This window comes from Amphichorda felina (assembly GCF_050947745.1).
Source record: "Amphichorda felina strain 45539 chromosome Unknown scaffold_1, whole genome shotgun sequence".
Classification (NCBI taxonomy): Eukaryota; Fungi; Ascomycota; class Sordariomycetes; order Hypocreales; family Bionectriaceae; genus Amphichorda; species Amphichorda felina.
Window position 1 is genome coordinate 662963 of NW_028145049.1, and position 23134 is coordinate 686096.

Below are 23134 nucleotides of genomic sequence, written 5' to 3' on the forward strand. Positions count from 1 at the left end.
AGGTCTTACCTTTTAGTTAAATTAGTAGCTAATACTAGCTAGATTATTAATCACGGTAGGGGTAGCCGAATCCGGATCCCCCTAGTTAACTCCGTTTATCTTATTGGCTGTTAGTCCTCACGTGTGATAGACTTGGTATGTAGTATAATGAATATATCTCCCATTTCGATGTAAGGGAGAAGGATATAAATATAATAACACGCTACCTATTCCCCTCCCTTCTAAGTATTATTTTGCCATATAAATCCTTCAGAGCTCATAGATATTTTATCCCTCCCCACTATAGTCGTAATCGATGGCGTCATTAGGTTTTCTCGGCACCTTAGGTGTTCCATATCCAGATTATGGGCGAGGTTTCTGGGGTAAACAGACGTCGACGCTTAACTTTTGTGAAGAGGTATGAGGTTGTTCTCAATTAGTCTTGTAGGGGATATAACAGTGCTGAAATCAACAGGATTACGCCCTCTCGTTCTATTGCGCGGAGGTCATCAATGTGAGAAATCCCTCTGGGTAGCTCGGAGCTGCCGGCTGCCCTTCACGAGATAAGTTGCAAATGATGCTAACCGACTTGTCACCTGTACGATTAGACAGCGACCAACGCGTTATTTCTATGGCTCGGTATCAAGGGCATCCGCAGTTGCATCCGCGAGTCTCATGACTCCGTGTTCCTGCTAGCCTATATTGGCTATATTATCGTTGGGCTAGGATCCATCTCATTTCACACCACGCTCAAATGTCTGGCTTCCAGTAGTCGTAGCATGCGGCGCAACCTCATCAGAAGCCGGGGAATAAGGCTGACCAGAACCCGGCAGATCCGATGCAGCTACTAGATGAGTTGTCCATGATTTACACCACCTGTCTTATGATGTACGCCAGTTTCTCCTATTCGCGATCGCGATACTTTGCCACGATTTTTGGCTTCGGCCTACTGGCTCTGGCGGGCTCTATCACTGTGGGTATCTGGAGGTCATGGGCGTCTGGGTAGCCCCTCAGTTAGGTGCTGACCAGGTGTTAGCTATACTATCACATCACCAAGGATCCCGTCTTTCACCAGGCTGCATATGCGGCCCTGACGGCGACCGTGGTTTTCCGCAGCATGTGGGTCATGGAATCAGAGCTGCGCCCTGCCCTGGAATCCAGAGGCAGTAATAGGTCGCGGCAGTTGCTGAAGACGATGTGGATCATGGTGGCTACCGGTGAGTCCATGACCTTAGTGTGGGGGTATAGGGAGCGGCATCGCTGATGGCAACCTAGGCCTAATTACTTTTGTCGGAGGCTTTGCCATTTGGAACCTCGATAATATCTTCTGCGCCAGTGTGCGACGACTGCGGCGTGCCATTGGCCTGCCATGGGCTGTGTTGCTAGAAGGTCACGGCTGGTGGCATTTGATGACAGGGATCGGTATGTTCCAACTAGGATTTCCCCCCCGGCTGTGCAATATTATTCTATCGATGGGTATGGCTACTAACACGCTTTCTGCAGGGGGTAAGAGCAATGCTGGGCGTTTGGTTAAGGGTCGTGGGAATTTGCTAACCAGGACTTCCACAGCATACTATTACATAACATGGGGAATTTGGCTACGCCGTTGCCTCGAGGGCCACGAGTATGAGTATGTTTTACACTGGCCCCGGTTGTTTACATCGGTGCCTGAAGTGCGCCACGTTAAAGGGGCTGCGAGGCCGGTTGAGGAGTCTCACGAAAACTCGATGTCAAAGCCAAAGATGCAGTGAGCAGTGTGACAGCAGGTCGAGGAGGGTAATCTTTGCGGTCAGGATAGGTTTTTAGGCTCCCATAAATGCATAGTTTGTCCGGTGTTCGATCTCAATGGCATAGGGGTGGGATTTGGGAATTCGGCGGGAGAGATAGACATGCTGGTGGCACATTGGGCCCTCTGCTGTTCAGTCACCACTAGTTAGTTGTCCGAGCTTTATAGGACAGCTTTAGTAAAACATCATACACCACACACCAAGCGCCAGCGGCACGTTAAAAGCCTGACCTAGATTGCTAGCCTACAATAGCACAATATGCCCTGCGTTCCGACGGATTCCACAGACACCGGGTAGGTCCAGCGGTTGCAAATCGCACCCGCCCCGTTAAGCACATAATTCCTACACATGGTTGGCCGTGACTTCACGGTGGTACTGTATGACAATCAGCACCATACTTGATTTCACCACAGTGCTTTAGAATTTCATCCACCTTCAGTCTCCAGACATGTCGATACCAAACGAAGCACTACAGAAGGTGCGTGAATTATTATGATCAGCGATTCGCACATGGCGCGACTTCCTCCTTCGCATGAGCATGGTTAGCCAAATCGAGAGATTAGCTAACTCGCCGAATTCAGCTCGTCCACGAGATCGAGAGCCAGGCAATCGTGGCGCAGCAGCAAATTGGCCTGGCACGGACCCAAATCACGGCGAAGCAGCGAGAGCAGCGACTTGTGAAGCTGACTCTTAGCGAAATGGCTAGCCTGCCCGAGGACGCTGTGGTCTACGAGGGCGTTGGGAAGATGTATGTGCCTATCCTCTCGCCCTCGCTCCGGCGTCATCCTGTGGACGCTGGTGGCATGTGCTGACCATGTTATGATGTCTTAACAGGTTTGCATCTCTACCTGTAACTAGCCTGCGACAAAAGCTGGAGCACCAGACACAAGATCTAGAAGGGGAAGTAGACAAGTTGAGCAAGCGCTTGCTCTATCTTGAGACAACACACAAGAACAGCCGCGAGCACATCGAGCAGATGCTGCGCAGCCGATGAGCTTGACGGCAACCACGTCTTGTCGATGTTCGGGGGTTGAAGGGGAATGGTGTGAGCATGAGTGGCCCCGTCGCACGTTACATCACAACAAGGGGACTAGGGCGTGCAACTACCATGTGTAGCAGTCTGGCCGTGCTTGGGTAGCTCGAGGTGGGACGAGATCGTGCTGGCTGGCCTCGAGCGGCTGACTGCCGGTCTTGTAACGCAAACGATCTAGGGCATGCCAAAAAGGATACCAATCGCTTGTCCGTCGAAGCAAAGGTGCATGGCGGTCATGGACAACGGCAGCATCCCTATCCGGAGGATATTGATCGGATTTGTTGGTATTGGTGCACAGTGGTTCATGCTACGAATACTCTTGCACCTATCTGATCTCAATCGAACTAAGATTGGTCTCAGCAACACCAATGTCTACGGTCTACCTGTGAAGGGTAGGCAGGAAGCAGTGCCCTCATGCCTTGGTGTGCGCTTGGCCGCCTTTTCAGAAGTGTACTCCTTGGGGCCAGTCGATTCAACATTGTCCGTCTCTTCCCCCAAGGCCACAATTTACCTATGGCAGTGGCAAGAGCCTATGCAACGTGATCCCGTCATTGCGGGCTCGTTCGACTCACCAGCTGCAGAGCGGGAAGCCGCGCGTAATGCACGGAGACCCGAAAGAGCGCAGAACAGCCAATCCCACCGAGACCCGGCTCACCATGATGCTTGGCTCTTTGTCCAGCCCTACGAGGTCCATGACCCGCTATTATCCCTGAAGCCATCCTTGGTTGGCCCAACTACGTGCCATGCGTCACCCTCGTTCCCCGCTCTCGCGATTGTCAGCTCTGATTGTTGGGTGGTTGGCTCCAATGGCGATTTGCGAGAGCGCCCCCCCCCTTTTCAGCCTCTCGGCTGGTCCCAAACCCCTCTCATAATAAGACCCCGTGCAGCCTTCATATCGTCGTCGTAAGCAAGCGCTTGCATCCTGCTCTGCCCCCGTCCCAGCCTCACCCTGTGGTCACCCAGCGCCTCTCTTGTTTATCCCGACTTCTCGGGCGTCTCTGCGGATCTATATAATTATATCTTGGTGTACTGGGGGAGTTTGCCCACCTTCAGTTGAGCCGACCAATCTACCGCACTCATTGCGGAGATTTGTGTGTCGTGTCAGCATAGAAGCGACGTCGTCAGAAGATCAAGTCTTAGGGCGAACACTAGCCGAGAGCCCGTAACAATGAGTTACTACTACGACGACGACGAGGATGTTGACATCCGTGTGCGCCATGGTGGCCATTCCCCACGGCCGGTGCGCTATGTCCAGAGTCCACCCCGACCGCGTTACCAGGAGCCCGACGCTGGCCCGAGTTGGCTGGTTCCGGAGCACCGGACCACCGTCATTGCTCGCGCCCGTTCTCATTCTCGGTCCCGTTCCCGCGATCGCCGGAGGGATACCCCTCCAAATGCACCTGTGCCCGCCCCCGCCCCTGCCCCCGCCCAACCCGTCATCATCAATAACCGCATCTACAACGAGTATTCCTCTGATGATGATATCGACGGGGAGTATGAACGCCGGCACCGCAATCGCCAGCTGGCACGCCGGCGCCGCTCTTCGTCAAGTTCTCGGTCGAGGTCGAAGGAGCGCGCACGCATGACACGCGAAGACTGGGAGGCCGAGAACACGCGGCGTGAGCTGGAACATCTTCGTATGGCGCAAGCGCGTGAGAAAGATGAGCGACGACTTGCCAAAGAGTACCAGGACGATGCCGAGCTGCAACGCGCCAAGCGTGAGCTCGACGAGATTAAACGCCGTGAAGCCCAGGCAGAAGAAGAGAAGCGCATAAAGAAGGAGCTTGAACACAAGCGACTCAAGGAAGAACAGGAAACAGCTGAGGAAGAGAAGCTCCGTGAAAAGGAGGCTGAATTGGCTGTTGAGCGCTACAAGCAGAAGGAGGCAGAGCGTAGGGCCAAGGAGGCAAAGGTGCGAGAGGAGGCAGAGAAGGAGTACAGGCGCCGTCTTCAGGAAGACCTCGTCAACTCGGGTGTTGACGAAAAAGCAATCGCCGCCATTATGAAGAAGGAGAAGGTCCCTGAAACAGAGCCCGAAGCTCAACCCGTCTCTCGTCCGACTTACACTCGGATGGCGCGAAAACACTTATCCATTGAGACCCTCCGCACCTTTTCCATCGAGTGGGATTATGACACTGTAAGACCAATCATCTTCCAACTCGCGGGCCTGCCCCATCACTGACAGTCTTACGTAGAATCCAGAGTTTGTTTTAATCAAGCGTTGGGTTCCCGAGTGGGAGCAAGATCACCTCTGGAAGCATACCCGGCACCTGCGAAGCAAGCGCGGCAAAACTCTCATGGTCGAGGAGAAGCACCACCACCACCACGAAGATGACCCTCGTTTTGAATGGGTACGCAAGAAGAGCCACTCCCGAAGGCGGAGCAAGTCGCCCGGCCTCCTGATGTACTTGGCTGGCGCACGTCCCGCTTGATAGGAGTTCGCGTAGACTCTTGGGGCTGCGTGATGATGTGCACAGCGGTGGCAGCGCCGCAATCAACCCCCGTCTGGCCAATTTTGTTTGATGCTTTTCTCTCGTTATAGCCGTGCGATGAATCGAGCGCTGAGCGTGGAGGGTGGATGCTAAGGTGGTGAGGGAGGCACTGGCGCTGAAATCTTGGATGTTTGTCATTAGGTAGTTAGTTCTATTATACAATAAGTATCCCTGCTTCTACTCGTTGATTCTGGACCATATTGGATTATTGGATATCTATGCGAGTTTTCCTAGGCAGAGTTTAAGAGATGAGATATTCACTCATGCCTGCCCTCCCTCTCTCGTCCCGGAAAGGACTATTTCTTGTATCTTACACCACGCCCGACCTGCGGATGAGCTCCTCGTATACCGTCCACGCCAACGCTGAGCTAAGTGCTTTGCGGCTCATGCGAAGAGCTAGGCCATCCCATAGAGACCGAAATCCATCCTCTGTCATCATTTTGTAGGCGGCCTGGACCATGTTCCTGTACCGCAGCGGCTGTAATTGAATACGTGTCTTCACAGCGTCAAAGGGGTTGGATATTATGGAGCAGGCGGCGGCGGCGAGCGACGCGGAGGTGAAGTTGACCGCACTCGCAACGGACGCTTCCATGCTGGTAGGCTCCCCCTCCTGGGGTAGGATTCCTGATGCTACTAAACCCACACGAGGTTTAAGCATTTCATAAAACAAGACGTAGCTGCCGGCGTACGGGGCATCACGCATGGCTGTAGCCCCAAACCCCGAGAAGAACCCACGAAACCCGTTGGTCTGTTGAATACCTTTCGCTGCCGACCATACGGAGGAGTAAGAGTAGAGATTCGACTCAAAGCGGACTTTGATGATCGTCAATGGCATGAGAATGAACCCAGCAAGAGTCCGAGCACCCGCTCCAGACACGAGATTGGCCGAGTTGCTCAGGGTGGGCAATGCTGACGAGGTTGTTTGAGACCGCCGGTGCTGGCCCAGTACGTTCGTTCTGGAGACTTCATGGCGGATGGCATTGAGTGAAGTGAAGTAGAGCGCTGACCCAAACCCGGTACGTAACGCCGAGGGAACTGTCCCTCTCCAGAGACCGGGGAAAAGGCCGTTGCGAGATTTGCTCAAGTCCCGTAGACAATCAGCTAGCGTTGCATGACCTGATTGCTGCAGCCTCGTTTTTAACAGATCAAGAGGCTGTAATATGACGGCGGAGGCGACACCAGACCCGAGACCTGATACGAAATGGCGTCCTGTACGTCCGGATGTGAGCATTGACCGGGTTGGGTGTCCACTTGACTAATTCGGACGGCGAAGCACTTTATGAGCGGCGTACCTGACTTGGCTGATCGACGAGACAAAGTTGAGTCGCTCATATTGTCTGTAAAAAACTTTGCATTGTGTCAAAAGTTATGGGAAGGATGAGTATGTCATGCATCCTTCAACAAAAGACAAAGCTGACCGCGCATTCCCGAGACAGATGAGTCGATCATGGTGGCCAAACAGACGCGTCGGGAGAGCTTCGGCATTAGCCGACTCTGGCGCGGCATACCCGCTTTGGCCCGAGTGCCCCGTTAGCGCAATTCCGGCGACGGCTGCAAGCAATTGGAACTCGTGGGTGAGGGTATGTCCAGCTTGCCCTCAACACCTAAAGGGGGGGAGGGGTGGTTTTCTAATACATGGATATTGAGGCAAGGATTCCGATAATACAGTCACCGCCCTGTCGAGCTCCTGCTGGGGTTTCAGCTGGCGCCCACAGCTTGGCCACGATTGTAGTCGCCTATTACGGACTCGAGGCGGCCAGCCAACAACTTATGGCGTTTGACCAAATCCACCCATTCGCCCACCCCAATCGTCGCAAGGAGCATTCCAAAGTCGGCGCCCAGCCTCCCTAAGCTCCCAGAGCAATAGAGAACCTGTGTTAGTATGCTTTCGCGTGCCGCCTGATCCCTGACCGTGGGAAGATAATGCCGCAGAGTCTCGAGAAGCAGCTCGACAAGATGAAGGGGTAGAGTCGATATAGCAGATGGTAGTGGCCGAAGAGGATCGGATTCTCCTTCATTTGCCGAGGAGGCGAAGCTTGCATTGACGTTTTTGAATACCGAAGCTATGCTGAAGCTGTGCTCCCGGAAGATTTCGATGTAGCGCTTTAGGTACCGTTCTGTCTGCTGGCCTCCAAATGAAGAATGGGTGGACCTGCCCTGGCGCATCCTTTCCTCGTCGGCAAGTTCGCGGAGGGGCTCCAACGCATCGAGTAGAGAGACGAGAGATCCCACTCGGCAAACCAAGAAAAGAGCTGGGAGGGCATCCTCTGGGGGTGCACCCGACACAAGGTCGGGAACAATGCGCTTGAGCCAGCCAACTGTCCGGATCGCCGCAGCGAGCTTCAATGTTGGGGCTTTCAAGCTAGCAATGAGGTCTGCGGCCATCTGGCGAATAGCAGCATCTGCCTCGCCCATGATGGATGTAACCAGTGGAGAGCTCGGATATAGCGAGGCTAGACGCCGAACGTGGGCGTACAAGTCGAGTGTCGATGAGTAGTTGACTGGAGTCGTCATGACGGCCGAGGTCAGCAAGGGGGGAAGCTCCATGACATCGACCAGGCGCTCCGAGTTTTGAAGTAGCCGCAACGCCTGTTTCCTCCTAGCCAGTGTCTTGCTTTCGGCTGCCTTGCTGAAGGTTTCGGAAAAGTGCTCGGCCTGAGAATCCAGACGGGGCACCGCCTGGCTCAATTCCGCCACACTCTGAGCCAAAGCGGGCAACATTCGCTGTAGGGAAGCATGACTTTTGGCCGAGTTGACGATGGCTTTGTGGGAGCGTTTGGACAGAGCCTGCACGGAGAGAAGAAGGGAGTGAGAAGCGTGAGCCAGACGCTGAGGCTCCGAGGAGTGAAGAGCATCGGCTGGCTGATCAGCCAGGTGGGATAGGTATTCCACCGCCGTGGCGTCCGCAACGGTCCGCTGGGGGTCCAACAACTCGCTCAACGCTTCCGCCATGTTGCCGACTTCTGAATTCCAAGCCTCAGAGCCTTTGGTGGGGCTGGCAGGAGGCAGCCTCGGGGCGTGTCAAACCGCTGCCTTGACAGTTCTGGCGACTGGGCATATCCAAAGTCCGTGGGCGGACCGATTGTCTCAGCTGACAGTCCTCGTCCCCGGTGAGCGTGGGCTGAGTGGCGGATATTGCGTTCTCTCGTGTCCGTTGGGGTATCTTGATCTCATGCCATACCTTCACATGTATGTGTCCCCAGCCATGTGGTCCGTTGTGGTCCCGCGGTCCTTGGTCGCGTGGTTCGAACAGCCATGCACCTATCGGTGCTCCTGACTTCGGCTTACATAACTTCCCCAACAATTCCAAAACTCCCACCTATCTCTCTAGGCACCAATACCTTAGTCCAATACCACCTGGACTCGTGGCTCAGGTGCAAACCCCAGCTGTGCACGCACGCGACGTCTCCTCAAGTTGCTACTGACCCTGAAATATAAACTACTAAACCGTCTTGTATAGAGATCTGGACGTGTACTCATCGCCCTTCCGAGCTCCCTCGCTGCTCTTCTCCTTTGCGGAACCTACAATAGCACCGTCCACCATCCATCAAGCGCCCCTATTCGTCGTGCACCGATTGTGACGCCTATTGCTGCTGCGTCGAGGGCTCCAGTACTCCAGATTGCTGTGCTGCTACGGATACGGCGTTCTTATTGCGACAGAGACTGGCCATAGGAACCTCCTACTTCCTCCGACATGCAAGATCCCTTTGTGATCCCCCCGGTCCCATGGCTGGCCGAGCTTGTGCGACCATGGTGTGAGCGGCTGAACTTGACGACGCTGCCCCTGCATATCCATGAAGTCCTGGCGGCCGCTCTTCTGTACTCCATCGTCTTTTGGCCCATCTCCCCGATCATATCCACACTTCTGGCTCGCGACCACTACACGAAACTCTCGCGGAAGAAGCGTCTCAACTGGGATGCCCATGTCGTATCCATGGTCCAGAGCTGCCTCATCAACGGCCTTGCTATCTGGGTTATTCTCGTTGACAACGAACGTTGGAATATGGACTGGGAGGAGCGCATTTGGGGCTACACGGGCTCCTGCGCCATGATCCAGGCGATGGCTGCTGGATACTTTGTCTGGGACCTGTTCGTCACAAGTTTCAATCTCGACGTGTTCGGTATCGGGACCCTGGCACACGCCATTGCAGCTCTGCTTGTGTACTCTCTTGGATTTGTATGCATCATTGCCCCCTGGCCTCGTGGCCTTACTTCTCAAGGTTCTCTACTGACCCGATCGGCTCCTTTAGCGCCCTCTTGTCAATTACTATTCGTGTATTTTCATATTGTGGGAGCTCTCAACCCCCTTCCTGAACGTCCATTGGTTTATGGACAAGGTGAACATGACGGGGACTCGTGCTCAGCTCTACAACGGGATTCTTCTCCTGTCGAGCTTCTTCACTTGTCGTCTCGTGTTCGGGACCTACCAGTCGTACCGTGTGATGGGAGACTTGTGGCGCGCCACTCAGTTGCCACTAAGTGCACAGAAGATTGGCTCGCCCGTCATGGCCTTTGTTGAAGAGGGCACCACGGTGCCTGTATGGGCTGCTCTGTCGTATCTCTCGAGCAACCTAACCCTGAACTTCTTGAATTTCTACTGGTTTTTTAAGATGGTTCGAGCCGTTCGCAAGCGGTTTGAGCCTTCACAGGGATCCCACGAACCTGTCACCGAAGTGGAAGTCGACCTCTCAACGGTTGCTTCTGGGATTCCCAAAAAGCAGCCGGCCAAGCGCCGCAAAGCTTGAAAATTGCAACGCACGTGGGAGAAGAGAAATCCAACCTAGCAACTAGAGAGGCCTTGTCTGGAGAGCAGTTTCCTCTGCGTCTCTGGGCGGCAATGGTGGCTGCTTTCAAAGTCATGCCTTGAAAAGAGTATAGTCAATGGGAAAGCGAAACTGGGATCCCTCTGAGGCTAGAGCGGAGGCCGCTAGCTTCATATACGCGAAATTTGATCCCTTCGGAGTTGACATCCGGCTTACGACAATACCTAATATGTGGAAGAGGACGAGGCTTCATGCACGAGACTGATCATTGTTCGAGGCAATTGGAATATAGCCGTACAGTAGACTTTGGCACGCCTAGAGCACGGAGAGCCTGGGATAAGCGACTCATGAGTTTCACTTAGAACAAACGTGTCAATCCACAATAGAATCAGACCAAGATATATTTAGGCTCAGTACCAATAGTTGACTACGGGGAGTGGTTATGTACCTCGCAACTATTTACACAGTGGGTGTCCCCACTCTTCACGCTCTTGGGATCTATACACGAACATATCCCGTTGTTCCAGAACTATGCAAGGTCCGCAATTGGGTTAGCCTACTTCTCCCGTCTACTCCATGTGAGGGCTCAAAAGCCAAACGGGTTTTGCGGAGCTACGAAGAGGTGAGACCAATTAGTATGTGGTGAGTTTTGGGATTTATATATATCAAACTTACTCGCTTGTGCTAGGTTTGCCTTTCGCCCCGTAGGTTGCGGAGCCAGTTTCTTTGCCTCCGGAGCGACACCAAAGCGCACTGGAGGAGCCGGACCAGTGGGCTGGGGCTGGAGAGGCTGGGGAGCTTGCTGAGGCCCAGGCTGGTTGAAACCGCCCATTCCGGTTGCCTGAGGCTGCATCGGGGCCATGTTAGTCTTTTGAGGTTCGAGAGCGGGAGGCAAGTAATTATTGATGCCCCCTGCAGGTGGCTGTCCAAAAGAGGATTGCTGGCTGGTGAATGGGGGTTGGTAGCCTGTAGGCTGGAGCTGCGTCGGCGAGAATGAGTTTGAGTGTCCCGGGTCTGCAAAGGGGCTCTGGCCAGGAGCTCCCGTCATCATCGGCTGGATAAACTGTCCTGGGTTTCCCGTCTGGAAGGGTGCCATAACCTGCGGCTGGGTGTATCCCGTATAATTTGGCTGTTGCATCTGCGCGGCAAACTGCTGCTGCTGCTGCTGCTGTTGGAGTCGGGCTTGAGTCATTTCATGTAGGCTCTGACCCGGTGGTGCCACTTGAGACTGGATTGATCCAGTCATCTGGGGAACCATGGTGGGAGCAGGGAAAGCGCTCGGCTGCACAGATTGTGGCGCGGATAGTGGGCGTTGAGGGGGCGGGGGGACGAGAGAACCTTGTAATGGGGAAGTTTGAGGAGGTACTGGTCGCTGCCGTGCAGCTGCCTGGGGGGTGATTTGGGCACCCTGTTGAGGTTGCGGTAGCGTCGAAAAGAAGGATGGAGTCGCGCCTGGGTGTAGCTGGGCTGCAGCCTGCGATGGGTTGGCATCTATCGTAACAGGAGGTTGGGTCGGAAGCGTAGGTTGCGAGGCTGTCTTGGTAGGCTGTAACGGCTCGGACAGGAGAGATAGTTCTTTCATGGAGCCAGTCAAGTTGGCAGGAGGTGGCGAGGTGGGATTCGCAGCAGGAGGCGGCGACTGAGCCTTCGGCGCGGCCTGTTGAGGTTGTTTGCTCGGCTTTACGTCCCAGGCATCGTCGTCAAAGCCCCCTGAAGATGGTTTCTTGGCTTCAGTGGGATTAGGGGCCGGGCTTGTGGCCTCGGGTGACCTCGACACCTCGTCGGCAGGACTAGGCTTGTCCTTTGTCGAAAAGGCCGTGGCATCGACAACATCGCTGGTCTGAACTGCCGGAGCAGGGCGTCCTTTCCGTGTGTTGTTACGTAGAGCGCCACCAGGACCAGAGAATAAGCCACCATCGCCGTCTTTGGGACGCTGACGGCCGTATTTGGTGTCGAGCGTACGCATCACTTTAATGATGTCGCCCTCGCGCAGACCGAGATTTCTCAGAATGGTGGCATCGACGTCTGGTAGAACGCTTTCATCCATTGAGTCTCTGTGGAATGCCTGGGCATATCGTTCACAGAGACCCACCGCCACATCGCATGACAAGAAGAACTCAAACCAGTCGTACTCCGGCTTCTTATCCTTGTCAGCCCTGGCACCGGCGTCCGGAGACCCTCGCCCGGATCCTTTGTACTTTCTGGTATCTGATTGAGGCTTGCCATCCTGGAGAGTGATTCCCGTCAGATTCTCGACATAGTCAATATCATCGCGAGACATTTTGGTGACGGGGACCGCAATCTTGACACCGTTCATTTTGTGAAGATGGATCTTGCCGTCCTTCAGTCCGAGAAACTGCGCTTCAACGCTGAATGACCTGGAGCGGTCTGTCCACGTGCGCACCTTGGATGGATCGGGTTCTTTTCGAAGGTAAGAGAAGAGCAACGGTCAGCGCTTACGGTAATGTGGTGGGGTGGGGAGGAGGTTTCAACTTACTGGGCTTGGACTTGGATGACCCGGCGGCGTCACCTCGCCCGTCTCGGCGCCTGCCCTCCTGCTGTTCCGTATTATTAAGACTGCTGCCTCTTTCAGGAAGAGACATTCCCGGCCCTACCTGCTGTGGCTCTTTGCTGGCCTTGAGGGCCTCTTTGGTCAACCTGATCTCCTCCATGCGGTTCTGTTCCACGTGTGACCTGACCGAATCAATCCCCGAGCTCGCTGGTGGTGTCATCGTGCCCGTTATTTCAACATAGCTGCTCGGCACCACGCCCTCCTTCCCATTCTTCAGACGACGGACCTGCCACCATTCCTCGCTCTTCGAGTCGTCAACGATGATGACCTCATCCCCCGCGGCCACGGTGACTTCGTCCGCACTCTGGGCCATGAAATCGTACAGGATCTGCCCTTTCCTCAAACTCCTCTTGGAGCCGGCCATGATGACCTCTTTCAGACCCTCCGCACGAACGGCGCCGGCCATCTCGCCCAGACCGCGGACAATTTCGTCCGCGGTGTCCTTGGCTCCCGCATGGAAATCGATACTCTTGCTAGGGCGCACTAGCTCTAGAAAGACGTGCTTGCCTTCTCGTGAATAATGTGTCATTTTATCCGCCGACCATTCTTGAGACGGTCCATCCTGTGTGCGTTCAGGGGCAACTAAAATCATGCCGGTTCTTAGGTTGATCCCTAGAGTTGTCGGCATCTTCTTCCTCTTCCCCATGACTGAGACCATCTCGCTGACGTTGTACATGTGGAAACCACCGGGGGATCGGTCATCGTCGTGTGTAGTCGTGCCTTCCTCGACGGCCGGCGCAGGACGATTGTACGTTGGCTCGGGCGAGAGGGTGGGGCGCGTGGGAAGAGCGGGGGATCGCACGGGCGGCTCGTCATCCGAAGCGTGGTGATAGTCTTCAAATTGTGGCTTTGCTCGGGCAGGATGCGCTCGAGGCGGAGAGATGGGCGGCATGGAGGCGCGGCCCTGTATCACCCCCGCGAGCGCGGCAGCCGGACCTGTTGGAGCAGCAGCGGGCGCCGACTCAATCGGCGGCGGCGGTTCTTGGGCTACTGATTGTGGCCTAGCGGGGAGTGCTGGAGGAGGGGGAGCTGGCGATGCTGCTACTGCGGTCTCCTCGGCATGTTCCATGTTAATATAGTTTGAAGGGACGAAGCCGTAGTCGTTGTCGAGCCCGACCAAAATCCAGTCGGGATCGGACGTGTCAAGGATTTCGAGGACGGCATCCTCGGGAAAGGAGAGTTCCTCATCGGTCTGCCGGGTGTATTCGTAGAGAGCACGAGCATGGCCGAGGACCGGGGCCTACAAAGAGCAAGCCAGAAGCGTCAGCAGATCTGCTTCAAGTCTACGGAGACGGGAAGGGTTGGCTCAGCAGCCAAAGTCAACGCACCTCTTCCACGTAGTTGTGTGGCACTAGGCCTACGGGCTCGTCCTCGTCCTCGGCGCCGGCCTTCTTCTTGGCTTTCCACCACCCATCGTCGTCGTTCTTCTCAATGACATAGAGCAGATCATTCTCCTGAATTGAGAGCTCTCCCTCGGCCTGAGGCGCGTAGTCATAGAGGGCCCGATAAACGCCGATGAATCCCATGGCGGCGAGTTTTTCCTCCTGACTCTCTCTAACGATAAAGTCCACGATGCTCGGTTTGCGCGAGGCCGACTAGGGAGCACTGAGTGCTGCTAAGGGCGAGAGTGGTCGTCGCTAGTGCTATCGCCGGGAGCGAGGCCAAGAAATGGGCAGCGATGCCCGGCTTACCAGGTGTTTCCACACGCGGGAGAAAGCAGTGCATAAAGTATCGCCTTGACCTGGCGTTGTTGTGAAGCGAGAGCGAGTCCGTCCCTATCGTGGGTGGCCGGGGACGTCGACAGCAAGGTGCTGAGTTGGATCGGGTCAGGCAACTGGATGCGTAAGGCCGCACGCTATTCATAGGATGGCGTATTCGTAGGTGGGTGGGTGACCACTGACTGACCAAGCGCAGCAGCTTCAATCTGAAAGTCAACGAATCCCTGGCACGCGAGGTCTCCACTTCTGCACCAGCCACAGACTACTGGATGGTCTTTCCCGACCCTGAGTCCCTGACCTCTACTCGTAGAAGCATGGACTCATGTTAAAATAAGATTATACCCTATGTCCCACAAAGGGGGTACGAACAACCACTTCTGAGATGGCACTTTAGGTGCCTACTCGTACTAGGCATTACTAATACTAAGCTGATATGTGTAAGGTACCTTATACTTCTAGTCCTGCACTGCTGTGTACTCGAATGAAGGGTCTTCGAGATATATGCCATTCCTTCGTCAGCAGAGGTATCTAGATACCTTGCTGAGTCTTTGCCCCAGCCCAGAGTTTGATACGCCCGCCATTTCTTTCAGTGGCGGTCGTTGGCCTCTCTTCCCCATCAACCAGGTTCTCCGTCCTTGTTTGCTCATCGATCTTTATGTCCGGGAGCGGTAGTTTAGCTTGGCCATCAATCAATCCCCCGGGAGATGACAAGCATCCCAATGCGAGAAACCGAGTTTGTCGATCATAGCAACCCAATCTATAATAACTCCCTACGAACTATTGCCCTCCCCGTTGTCATGCGAGCTCGAGGTGCCATCGTCCTTACGCACGCTTCCACTGAGATGTCCCCTCGTGTAAATGCCAGGGAACGCTCGCGCCTCATGTCCAGACAGGTGCCTCCCAAGGTCGGCGGAATATCCAGGTGCCTGTGCCGAGTGAACGCTCTGAGAGGAATCGACGATACTGGGGGAGTGTGCTTTGTAGCCTGTTGAGACCTCTGTCGGGGCACCAGGTGCCTTGATGGAGGTGCCGGCGCTGCCATGGTGCTCCGGTGTTGCAACACTGCCCGGCGCAGTATTGGGTGGAAGCTCCTGGTTCAGGTCGTGTGCCACATACCGCCTGAGCCTGTATGACGGACATCGTTAGCCATGGGATCGCAGCGTTTATAATCACTGACTGAGAATAGGGCCGCTTACGCATCCCTCTCCTGGAGGAGGGTTTGAAGTCTGAACTCCACTCGTCGGTCCGGGACATTAGTCTTGACCATCTTGTTCCCGAGCTTCCCCGGTTGGTCGCAGTTCGACCCCAGCCATTTCTTCTTGATCGATAGCTCGTAGCCACTCTGTTGAACCGAGTTCTTTGCCAGCTCACACATGTCGACAGGGCCCAGCTTATAAATCTGAGCCGCTACGGCATACTCCTCGATGAGTGGCTCCTTGGTGAAGGCGAATTGCAAGGGGTCATCTGTAGAGAGAGAGACGTTCAATCCCCGCCTGAAATACTGGTAGAAAGGGTTCCGGTCGTACGCCAAGAACAATGCGTTGTTGCTCAGCGGTGACATAGCGATGCCAATCTGTTCGAGGTAGAAGATATACTGCAGCAGAGGGACCTTTCGCAGCAATAGGCCGTGGCTGATGCTGTGGCAACAGAGCGCCGCAACAGCCAAGTGCTCACTGTCACCCGCCTCGCCACAGTGCGGGCGCAGGACCAACGTGTTAAAACCTCGCTTCCTGCGCCAGTAGTTGAGCGAACTTGTGTTGGAGAAGAGGTAGTAGATCCAGTAGCTGTACGGCGGGTTCTGCTTGCTATCCCAGACCTTGGGGACAGGATACTTCTTGAACAGCCTTCGTTCCACCTTGCTTTCATCGTCCACGCTGTCAAATCCAATGACACGCTGCAAAAAGACGTGTAGCTTAGGGTGGCTGGATGGGTCCTTAGTGACCTCAAACAGAGGCTGGAAAATGTTCTTGACAATCTGTTCGTAGGTATCCATCAATCCGCTCGCCTTATAAACGTCGTACAAGCGAGGAATCTGGATGAGCCATCGAACATTGTGAGAGAAGAGCTTGTTGTCGACGACCCAAGCAGCGAGCTTGTCCCACTCGTCAATCGACTTGCCGTATATGGACACTCGCCACTCTACCATCTGGTATTTGCTCGATTCCAGGTCAGAAATAACTTCTTTTGTAATTTCCGCTAAATAACGCCCATGGATGAAGTTATCCGTCTTGAGAAATATCGTCCGGAGACGAGATTCGCCGATGGGGTTGTATTTCAGGTTAAACTTGTCGAATCGATGGAAAGAATCGGTGTGGGCCTGTCTCGTTTAGCACATGTGCCGTCCCTATCCTATATGGACAAGACAAGACTTACATGCATATCAAGGGTGTCAATGCTCAAATCGTACGCAGTCAGATTGATACTCGCGAACACCTCGGCCAATGTCAAGTGCTTCCCATCCCTATACAGAACGACTTCATTCGGGAATTTCTTCATCTTACTCTTGATGAACCGCAACAAGTGCTTCTGGTTCATGCAAGCAGAGTGATGGACATGGGTATCAACCTTCCGGACGTTATAGAAGTCTCGGTGAGGAACTTTCTTGCTATCCGCCGTCTCCTGATACTCGTTGAGCAGGACGTAGAGGTTGAATTTTCCTTCCAGATACTGGAGACGACGAAAGGCAAAACTCTTCGTTGGTCCATCTGAAGAGGTAGTGAGGATATAGTCGAGGTCCATGTAGAAGTCCCGAATGGTCGGGACCTTAATAGCTGGCACTTTGGAGTCCTCACTCTCAAACACCTGGTAGACACCGCTCTCATCGAGCTCGAATATCATGCCATCGTCGCCCGGGAGAGGAAGGAGGTCCTCCATATCAAAGTCTTCACCAATATCTTGCCCAGGCTTCCTCTTCCGAGTCGGGCGCTTTGTCTCATTCGTATCCGATGAGAGCTGCGCGGTATAGGGAAAGCGTCCGTCCCCCGAACCCAGCCCGGACGGGCCGGTGTATCCATCCCGGCCTTCCTTCCAAGCAGGATCGGGTGGGGGGGGGTATATTTCCCACTCAGGTCCATCGCGCGGATTGTCATTCGGGCCCTGGTTCGATAAGGCGATATACTTGCGCCGAAGGTCGACTATTCTTTGAATGTTCTGTGATATTGCGCTCAACTCGGACGTAATGTTTGGCTCCGTGTCAAAGAGAGTATTCCCTAGGAGGCCCACGTTTGCCACATGGGATGTGCTGACGTCGGAGAACGCATTGTTTTCGCGTCCGCCGGATGCAGGGCCCGGACGACTAGTCTGCGGGGTGAAATGGCCTTTGGCCCGGGATGGGAAATCGTACGAGGCAGGGTGTTCAGATAGTTGCGCAGGTGTATCGGGACGACTTTTCCACGGGGTGTGCACGTCTGAGTGGCGGCCATCAGGGTCGAGGGTGAGAGAATCAGCGCCGTAATCGGTGGTCGGGTGAGACCCAGATGCAATCATAGGGCTCCCAAAGGGAGTTGCCTGAGACAATGCGCCGCTGCCGTTTCGTGCTTCAGCTTGGCTCCGCTGGTAGACAAGCTTTGCATCCGTCTGGCTCATCTGCCTCTCCGCCACCGGGTCGTAGAAGGTGGTCCGCTTGGGAACATCGCGAAGTAGCATCCCATCCTCAAGTTCGTCATCACCCGCTTCCTGAGGCTGCTCGTTCCAGGGGCTATTCGCGTCGCCAGGCATCGCGAAGCTGGTTGTTCCTGTGTCTCCTACGTCGTCCTCTCCATCTGACTCTCTCGTGTGCACATTGTAGGGTGTAGATTGATCATCATGGGGGACGGCATTTTCTGCAACTCTCTTAGTCATGGTTTCCAAGTTTCCGGAGAGCAGCACATACCGGCCATGACAGAACGGTCAACAAGATGACGATTTGTGGCTTTCCCGGTGTATCCTGGCTTTCAAACCAAGTAGTCAAAGCAGGAGGGTGGTAGGAAGCCTTTAGTTGCAAGGTTTTGTTCCTACCAGAATCGGAGACAACTTGTGAAGTTGCAACGAGCTCCCTTCAAAAGCAGAGTTGGAGCGCGTGGTACGTGAGCCAAGACCGCCTGAGCAGGGCTGGGGATCCACAAGATCGCCCATTGGCGGGGTCCGATACCTATTGGCCGGAGGATGCCTATAAGCGAGCTGATGCAACTAGTGAGATGCATTTCACATGCTCCTTAATTGGAATGGAAGAGCACCAAAGGGATGGAAAGAAAGATATTATTCTCACCGTGGCGCGAGACTGTAGTATTTCCTGCTTATGAGTTTGGAACCAACGCAGTTCCCCAGGGATAGCACCGTACATATAAGTCGTTAGGTACTAGTAGGTATATGCACACGCTGTGACCGAGTCGACACTGAAAACCACCAAATGGCATGAACTTTTCTGCGAACCCAAGTAGGCATGTATCCCAAAGAACGATCAAATGTATATGCTTAGTTCTCCTTTTTTCCCTTTTTTAGGGACTCTTTAGCTGGCTGCCGACCAAAAGAGTAGAGACCCCCTGCGCTGAATACGACCACAGCGCCAATCAGCGTACCAGTTGCGAGTGAGTTCCCAAACAGCCAGATACTTAGCAGCAAACTAATGAGCTTCCGTATGTTGAGAACGATGGTGACAGTCAAGGCCGAGGACACGGCTGCGAGCAGGTTCACCCCACGAATGCAAGCATATTGGGTCAAGACATTGACTGCCAAGAAAACAAGCTGGCTTGGGGCACTGGCCGCTACTGCATCTAGAAATGGCCATGAAGTCTGCAGCAAGAGGGATTCCGTTTTAGCCATTCGGCTGAATGTGCTGTACATAGAACGGGCGAAGGGAAGGAAGAGAGGCAGCGAAAGGATGTGGGAATAGAAGAGATTCTCCCTCCACTGAGGTCCGTAATCTCGATATGTCGCCTCGGTGTAAAGACCCATGATAGCCGACAGGACCTGGGCAACGAAGAGGATCACTAGCCCCATGCCGAAGGCAGGCCGTGATTCATCAGTAGTGCTGCCCTAATAACAGTTAGCTGGAAGGGGAACATATCTCTAGTTACGGGTGACAGCTCTTACCTTGGCCTGTGCATCCGACCACGCGGCCAGGATGACGCCCACAGTCAGCAGTATGACTGCAAAAACTTGAATGCGAGGGTATCTCTTCCCCCACAGGTACCCGGCCGCCATAGTAGTAATACTCCCGCCAGAGCGAAGAATGATGTGAACAGGGACAGAGATGTCGTAGCTAAATGCATGGTTGTTGAGGACGTTGATGCTAAAGAATAGCACAATGTTGACGAGCCACCGACGGATGGGTACCTTGTTGGGAGCCAAGAAGAACGGCGCCCGCGACTTGTCAAACTGGGCCACGTAGCCCGTGACGGCCACAAAGAGGAATTGAACGAAGGTGAGAAGCAACCCTTCCAAAGTAAGCCGCTGAGAGGGTGCCTGGGGCCTGAGAGTTGGCATACTTACCAGCAGATGGCTCAAAACTACGTTATGTTTAGCTCGCTTCTACCACGTCGTCTTAGGGGGATTAGGCCACCTACTTGATTACTTCCTCGAGCGCGTATACCTATGCCCATACTATTAGCTACGCTATTACATCTCTTGTACCTAGACTTGGTCACACGTCAGGGGCTATGCCGGGGTTAAAGGAGTACCGTACATTCGAGCAGCAACCGCCGAAAATCAAGCTCAGCATGACCACGACCGCGACGATCGATGGGCCCGCCTGGATGGCCACTTGCGCAGGCACTGATCTATGCTTGCGGGCCTCCCCATTGGTGGCATCTTTACCATCGCCAGGCCGCAATCGTGCGTTCCCCATACTCGCCAGAAAAGTCGGACTTAGTATCCAGGGGATGGCGATGAAATCCCGCGAGTGCGAGCCGGGCCCGTTAATCTAGGCCAACAAAGAAATCTTCCCGGGTCCGATTGCGTCTACTTCAGCTGGTCAGTGGCGATTTGCGGGAGATGGATGCTTGTCGACGCGCTGGCATTCGCCGGCTGTCCTCAACTCCTCATGTGTCTCGCAAAGTAATACTGGAGGTACGTACCGGCCAGTAAGCACGCCAAGCCGTTGCCCGCTGACCCCGATAACAACCAAAGCCCCACAGCTGCCAACATACCTGTCGAAGCTTCCGGCATTACTTCGTATACAAAGTACTACCTGCTTCGACGCCCTTTCACGCCTGTGTCACAAAATCGATGTGTCCTTGGAGTATCTGATTTAGAGAGAGGCTATTAAAAATTCCTAGGGTGTTCAGGAACTACTACGTACTAGTACTACCTCCTACTAGTAATATCTAAGTAGTAGGTGGTGCCTGTAGCACGTATTACTACTACCTTAGGCGTGTAGATGGAAACCACTACTACCTTACTAGTAGGTAGGTACCTAGGTACGAATAGGTACCTTGAGTTAAACAAGCGCTCAGCCGAAGAGCTTTCATTTCAACATCACAAACAGTTTACATCACCCGTCTATACATAGCAACGCTTTGAGAACTTGTTTGATCAAATCTTTTTTTTTCTTTGGCGACTCCTGCTTTAGTCGGGTGCCTGGGATCAGACAATCCACCATACATATACCTTCCTCTCTTCAACGCCGACCCCTCCATCAACATGCCTGAAACCATTAGGCAGAAACAAGTCCATCTGCCCAATCTCATGATGAATCAGACTGCTACATCTCTCCATAGTAGAAGTCGACCTATGATGCCTTAAACCACTTGGGAGCCCCGTGGATCGCCCCAGCCTACACAAGGCCCATGCCTTCCTTGTGGCTGTGGCTTGCACCGCCAGAGTGCTACCCGGTCTACTTGTTCTTGTGATGGAGCTCCAGATTTCTGGCAAGGTTACAGGCTGTCCCCTCGGCTCCCAGAGCCATCGGCCCCCCAAACCCCCAGTTTGCGTGATGGTAGGCGCCCCGACCGAAGTTCTATACCACCACCGTTGTCTAGAGTGCCGAGAAAACAAAAAGCTACGACACACGTGTTAGCAGATTCGCAGAGAGAAGGTGGTGGGGACACGGAGTCTGGTCCAGGCACTCACGTTATTTGTTGCTGCGATAGCGATGCTGTCCTCGAATGGATGCCAGCTCATGTGCAGGATCTTCTTGTTAAAGTCGATCTGGTCGGCATCCGTCTCCTTACGCATTCGCTGGGCCCCACCAGCCGGGCTACCGGCTCGTGATCCGCTCTTCTTGCCTCCATTCGCCGTTGGGCTCGTCGAGGGGTTGATGGGTGTTGGGACCCCAATCTTCTTGGCTTTGAAGGCTGACTTGTCCGCCTGAAGAACGACTTCCGTCTCCTGCTCTGGATCCGACGGGTATATCATGAAATTGTTGTTGTAGCTACCCGTCATGACATTTTTCGCATCTCCCGAGAAAACAACCTCAAACTTGTCAAAGATGCTGTCATTCTCGTACGTGTCGCACAAACGCGGCCGCAGGTGCTCGTGTATGGGTATCGTCTTGATCGGCTGGCGCTCCATGTTGATATCCCAGATCTTGACGGTAAGATAGTCGCGAGAGAGAATGTACCGGCCGTCGTGGGAAAAGCGAACGTCGGAGATGGAGGAAATGATTTCAGAGAAGAATGATCGTGAAGAGGGGTCCTCTTCCTGCTCGAACACTGTAAATGTTGGTCAGTCAACATGCCCTAAAAATTCAATGACGAGGCACGACGGCAGATCGCAAGGGTACAAATGGGAGGTGCAGGATAAATACTAGGGAGTATAGGAAGAACAAGAATAGTGACATCAGGGGGAGACCAACTCTTGGCGTGGCTATCACAGAGTGCACTTTCTCTCATATCTGCGAGCTTGATGGTCCCTTTAGAGCTGGCGTACATAAACCAGTTGCAGCTCTGTGGGTGGAATTCGGCAGCTGTGATGACCTCGGTCAGCTCCTCCATATTGGCGGGCTTTATGTCGACGATATTAAAGCTCTGATCCTGGATGTTCAAGTTCCAGAGGTTGATGCGCAAGTCGTCGCTGCTGATGTACGTCTCCCCGTCGCTGTTGACCGAGATACTGTTGATGTGGTAGGCGTGGGCATTGGCATAAGTCCTTCGCGGGACAGCAGCAACAACGGTATCGTGGTGCGTCAAACGAGGGAGCCTCAGGTCGGAGGGATTCTTGAAGTGTGTTGCTGGCGGCGGGCGGGGAGCTCCTCCTCCTCCGGCAACGTTGGCGGGGGTTACATCGTGGGAGAGGTTGTTCTCGGCAACAACCTTCAGAGACTTTTCAAAGACCTTCCAAAGCTTGATCGTCTTGTCGTTTGTTGACAATAGGTAGTGTGAAGCGTTTTGCCGGCGACACCATTTAATCTTGTTAATCTTCTCTTCTATCTCCAGCGACTTGAGGTAATCGAACTCGGGTTCGTGGGACTGAAACTCGGTGTGGAATTTGTACTCGCAAGACTTCTTCTGCCATGGAGGTTAGTGGGAGGGGGAGGAACTGGCGGAGGGCCATGAGAGGTAGGAGCTGAACACACAGTCTCATTCCGCTCAAAGAGAACGACGCGTCCGCCTTTGTCTCCCGTGGCAAGATAATTCCCCGTGTGGTCAAACTCAACAGTCGAGATAATATCAGCTGCAGGCGGGCAGGGTCAGCGGGCGCAATGACAGCATCATGACCGTGGCCGGTTGGTTTACCTTCTGTGATGTCTTCAACATCACCCTTGTCGCCAAAACATCTAATTTCCCTTGTTTATTATCGCTCCAGGCAAGAGAGAATCTAGGGCACGTACTGTGTAAACTTCCACGTCGGCGTGTTTGCTTCGCTGTCGACCAT

The 23134-nt window shown here is 54.0% G+C and overlaps 9 protein-coding genes across 9 annotated transcripts; 3 read left to right on the forward strand and 6 right to left on the reverse strand.

The window, feature by feature from the left end:
• Positions 1–2214: 2214 nt before the first annotated feature.
• ACO1O0_000217 (prefolding complex chaperone subunit) lies at positions 2215–2760 on the forward strand (the record flags this gene model as incomplete). Its single annotated transcript, XM_083189716.1, has 3 exons — positions 2215–2244; positions 2348–2514; positions 2625–2760. 3 exons carry the CDS (start codon positions 2215–2217, stop codon positions 2758–2760), a joined length of 333 nt encoding a protein of 110 aa, XP_083053575.1.
• Positions 2761–3967: 1207 nt separating this feature from the next.
• Positions 3968–5231, forward strand: ACO1O0_000218 (uncharacterized protein; the record flags this gene model as incomplete). The annotated part of the gene is made up of 2 exons (XM_083189717.1): positions 3968–4936; positions 4995–5231. The coding sequence occupies 2 exons, from the start codon at positions 3968–3970 to the stop codon at positions 5229–5231; spliced, it is 1206 nt and encodes a 401-aa protein (XP_083053576.1).
• A 370-nt stretch (positions 5232–5601) lies between these two features.
• On the reverse strand, positions 5602–5987 carry MIC13 (MICOS complex subunit mic13; the record flags this gene model as incomplete). The annotated part of the gene is made up of 2 exons (XM_083189718.1): positions 5602–5915; positions 5981–5987. The coding sequence occupies 2 exons, from the start codon at positions 5985–5987 to the stop codon at positions 5602–5604; spliced, it is 321 nt and encodes a 106-aa protein (XP_083053577.1).
• Positions 5988–6989: 1002 nt separating this feature from the next.
• Positions 6990–8243, reverse strand: ACO1O0_000220 (uncharacterized protein; the record flags this gene model as incomplete). Its single annotated transcript, XM_083189719.1, has 1 exon — positions 6990–8243. One exon carries the CDS (start codon positions 8241–8243, stop codon positions 6990–6992), a length of 1254 nt encoding a protein of 417 aa, XP_083053578.1.
• Positions 8244–8985: 742 nt separating this feature from the next.
• On the forward strand, positions 8986–10036 carry ACO1O0_000221 (TLC domain-containing protein; the record flags this gene model as incomplete). Its single annotated transcript, XM_083189720.1, has 2 exons — positions 8986–9468; positions 9629–10036. 2 exons carry the CDS (start codon positions 8986–8988, stop codon positions 10034–10036), a joined length of 891 nt encoding a protein of 296 aa, XP_083053579.1.
• A 604-nt stretch (positions 10037–10640) lies between these two features.
• Positions 10641–14152, reverse strand: SLA1 (cytoskeletal protein-binding protein SLA1; the record flags this gene model as incomplete). Its single annotated transcript, XM_083189721.1, has 4 exons — positions 10641–10666; positions 10730–12475; positions 12552–13866; positions 13955–14152. 4 exons carry the CDS (start codon positions 14150–14152, stop codon positions 10641–10643), a joined length of 3285 nt encoding a protein of 1094 aa, XP_083053580.1.
• A 962-nt stretch (positions 14153–15114) lies between these two features.
• On the reverse strand, positions 15115–18222 carry AMD1 (AMP deaminase; the record flags this gene model as incomplete). The annotated part of the gene is made up of 4 exons (XM_083189722.1): positions 15115–15469; positions 15541–16661; positions 16718–18165; positions 18216–18222. The coding sequence occupies 4 exons, from the start codon at positions 18220–18222 to the stop codon at positions 15115–15117; spliced, it is 2931 nt and encodes a 976-aa protein (XP_083053581.1).
• Positions 18223–18796: 574 nt separating this feature from the next.
• Positions 18797–19807, reverse strand: YEA4 (golgi uridine diphosphate-N- acetylglucosamine transporter; the record flags this gene model as incomplete). The annotated part of the gene is made up of 2 exons (XM_083189723.1): positions 18797–19357; positions 19415–19807. 2 exons carry the CDS (start codon positions 19805–19807, stop codon positions 18797–18799), a joined length of 954 nt encoding a protein of 317 aa, XP_083053582.1.
• Positions 19808–21296: 1489 nt separating this feature from the next.
• Positions 21297–23134, reverse strand: CDC55 (CDC55 family protein; the record flags this gene model as incomplete). The annotated part of the gene is made up of 6 exons (XM_083189724.1): positions 21297–21320; positions 21392–21972; positions 22116–22767; positions 22836–22933; positions 22996–23036; positions 23091–23134. The coding sequence occupies 6 exons, from the start codon at positions 23132–23134 to the stop codon at positions 21297–21299; spliced, it is 1440 nt and encodes a 479-aa protein (XP_083053583.1).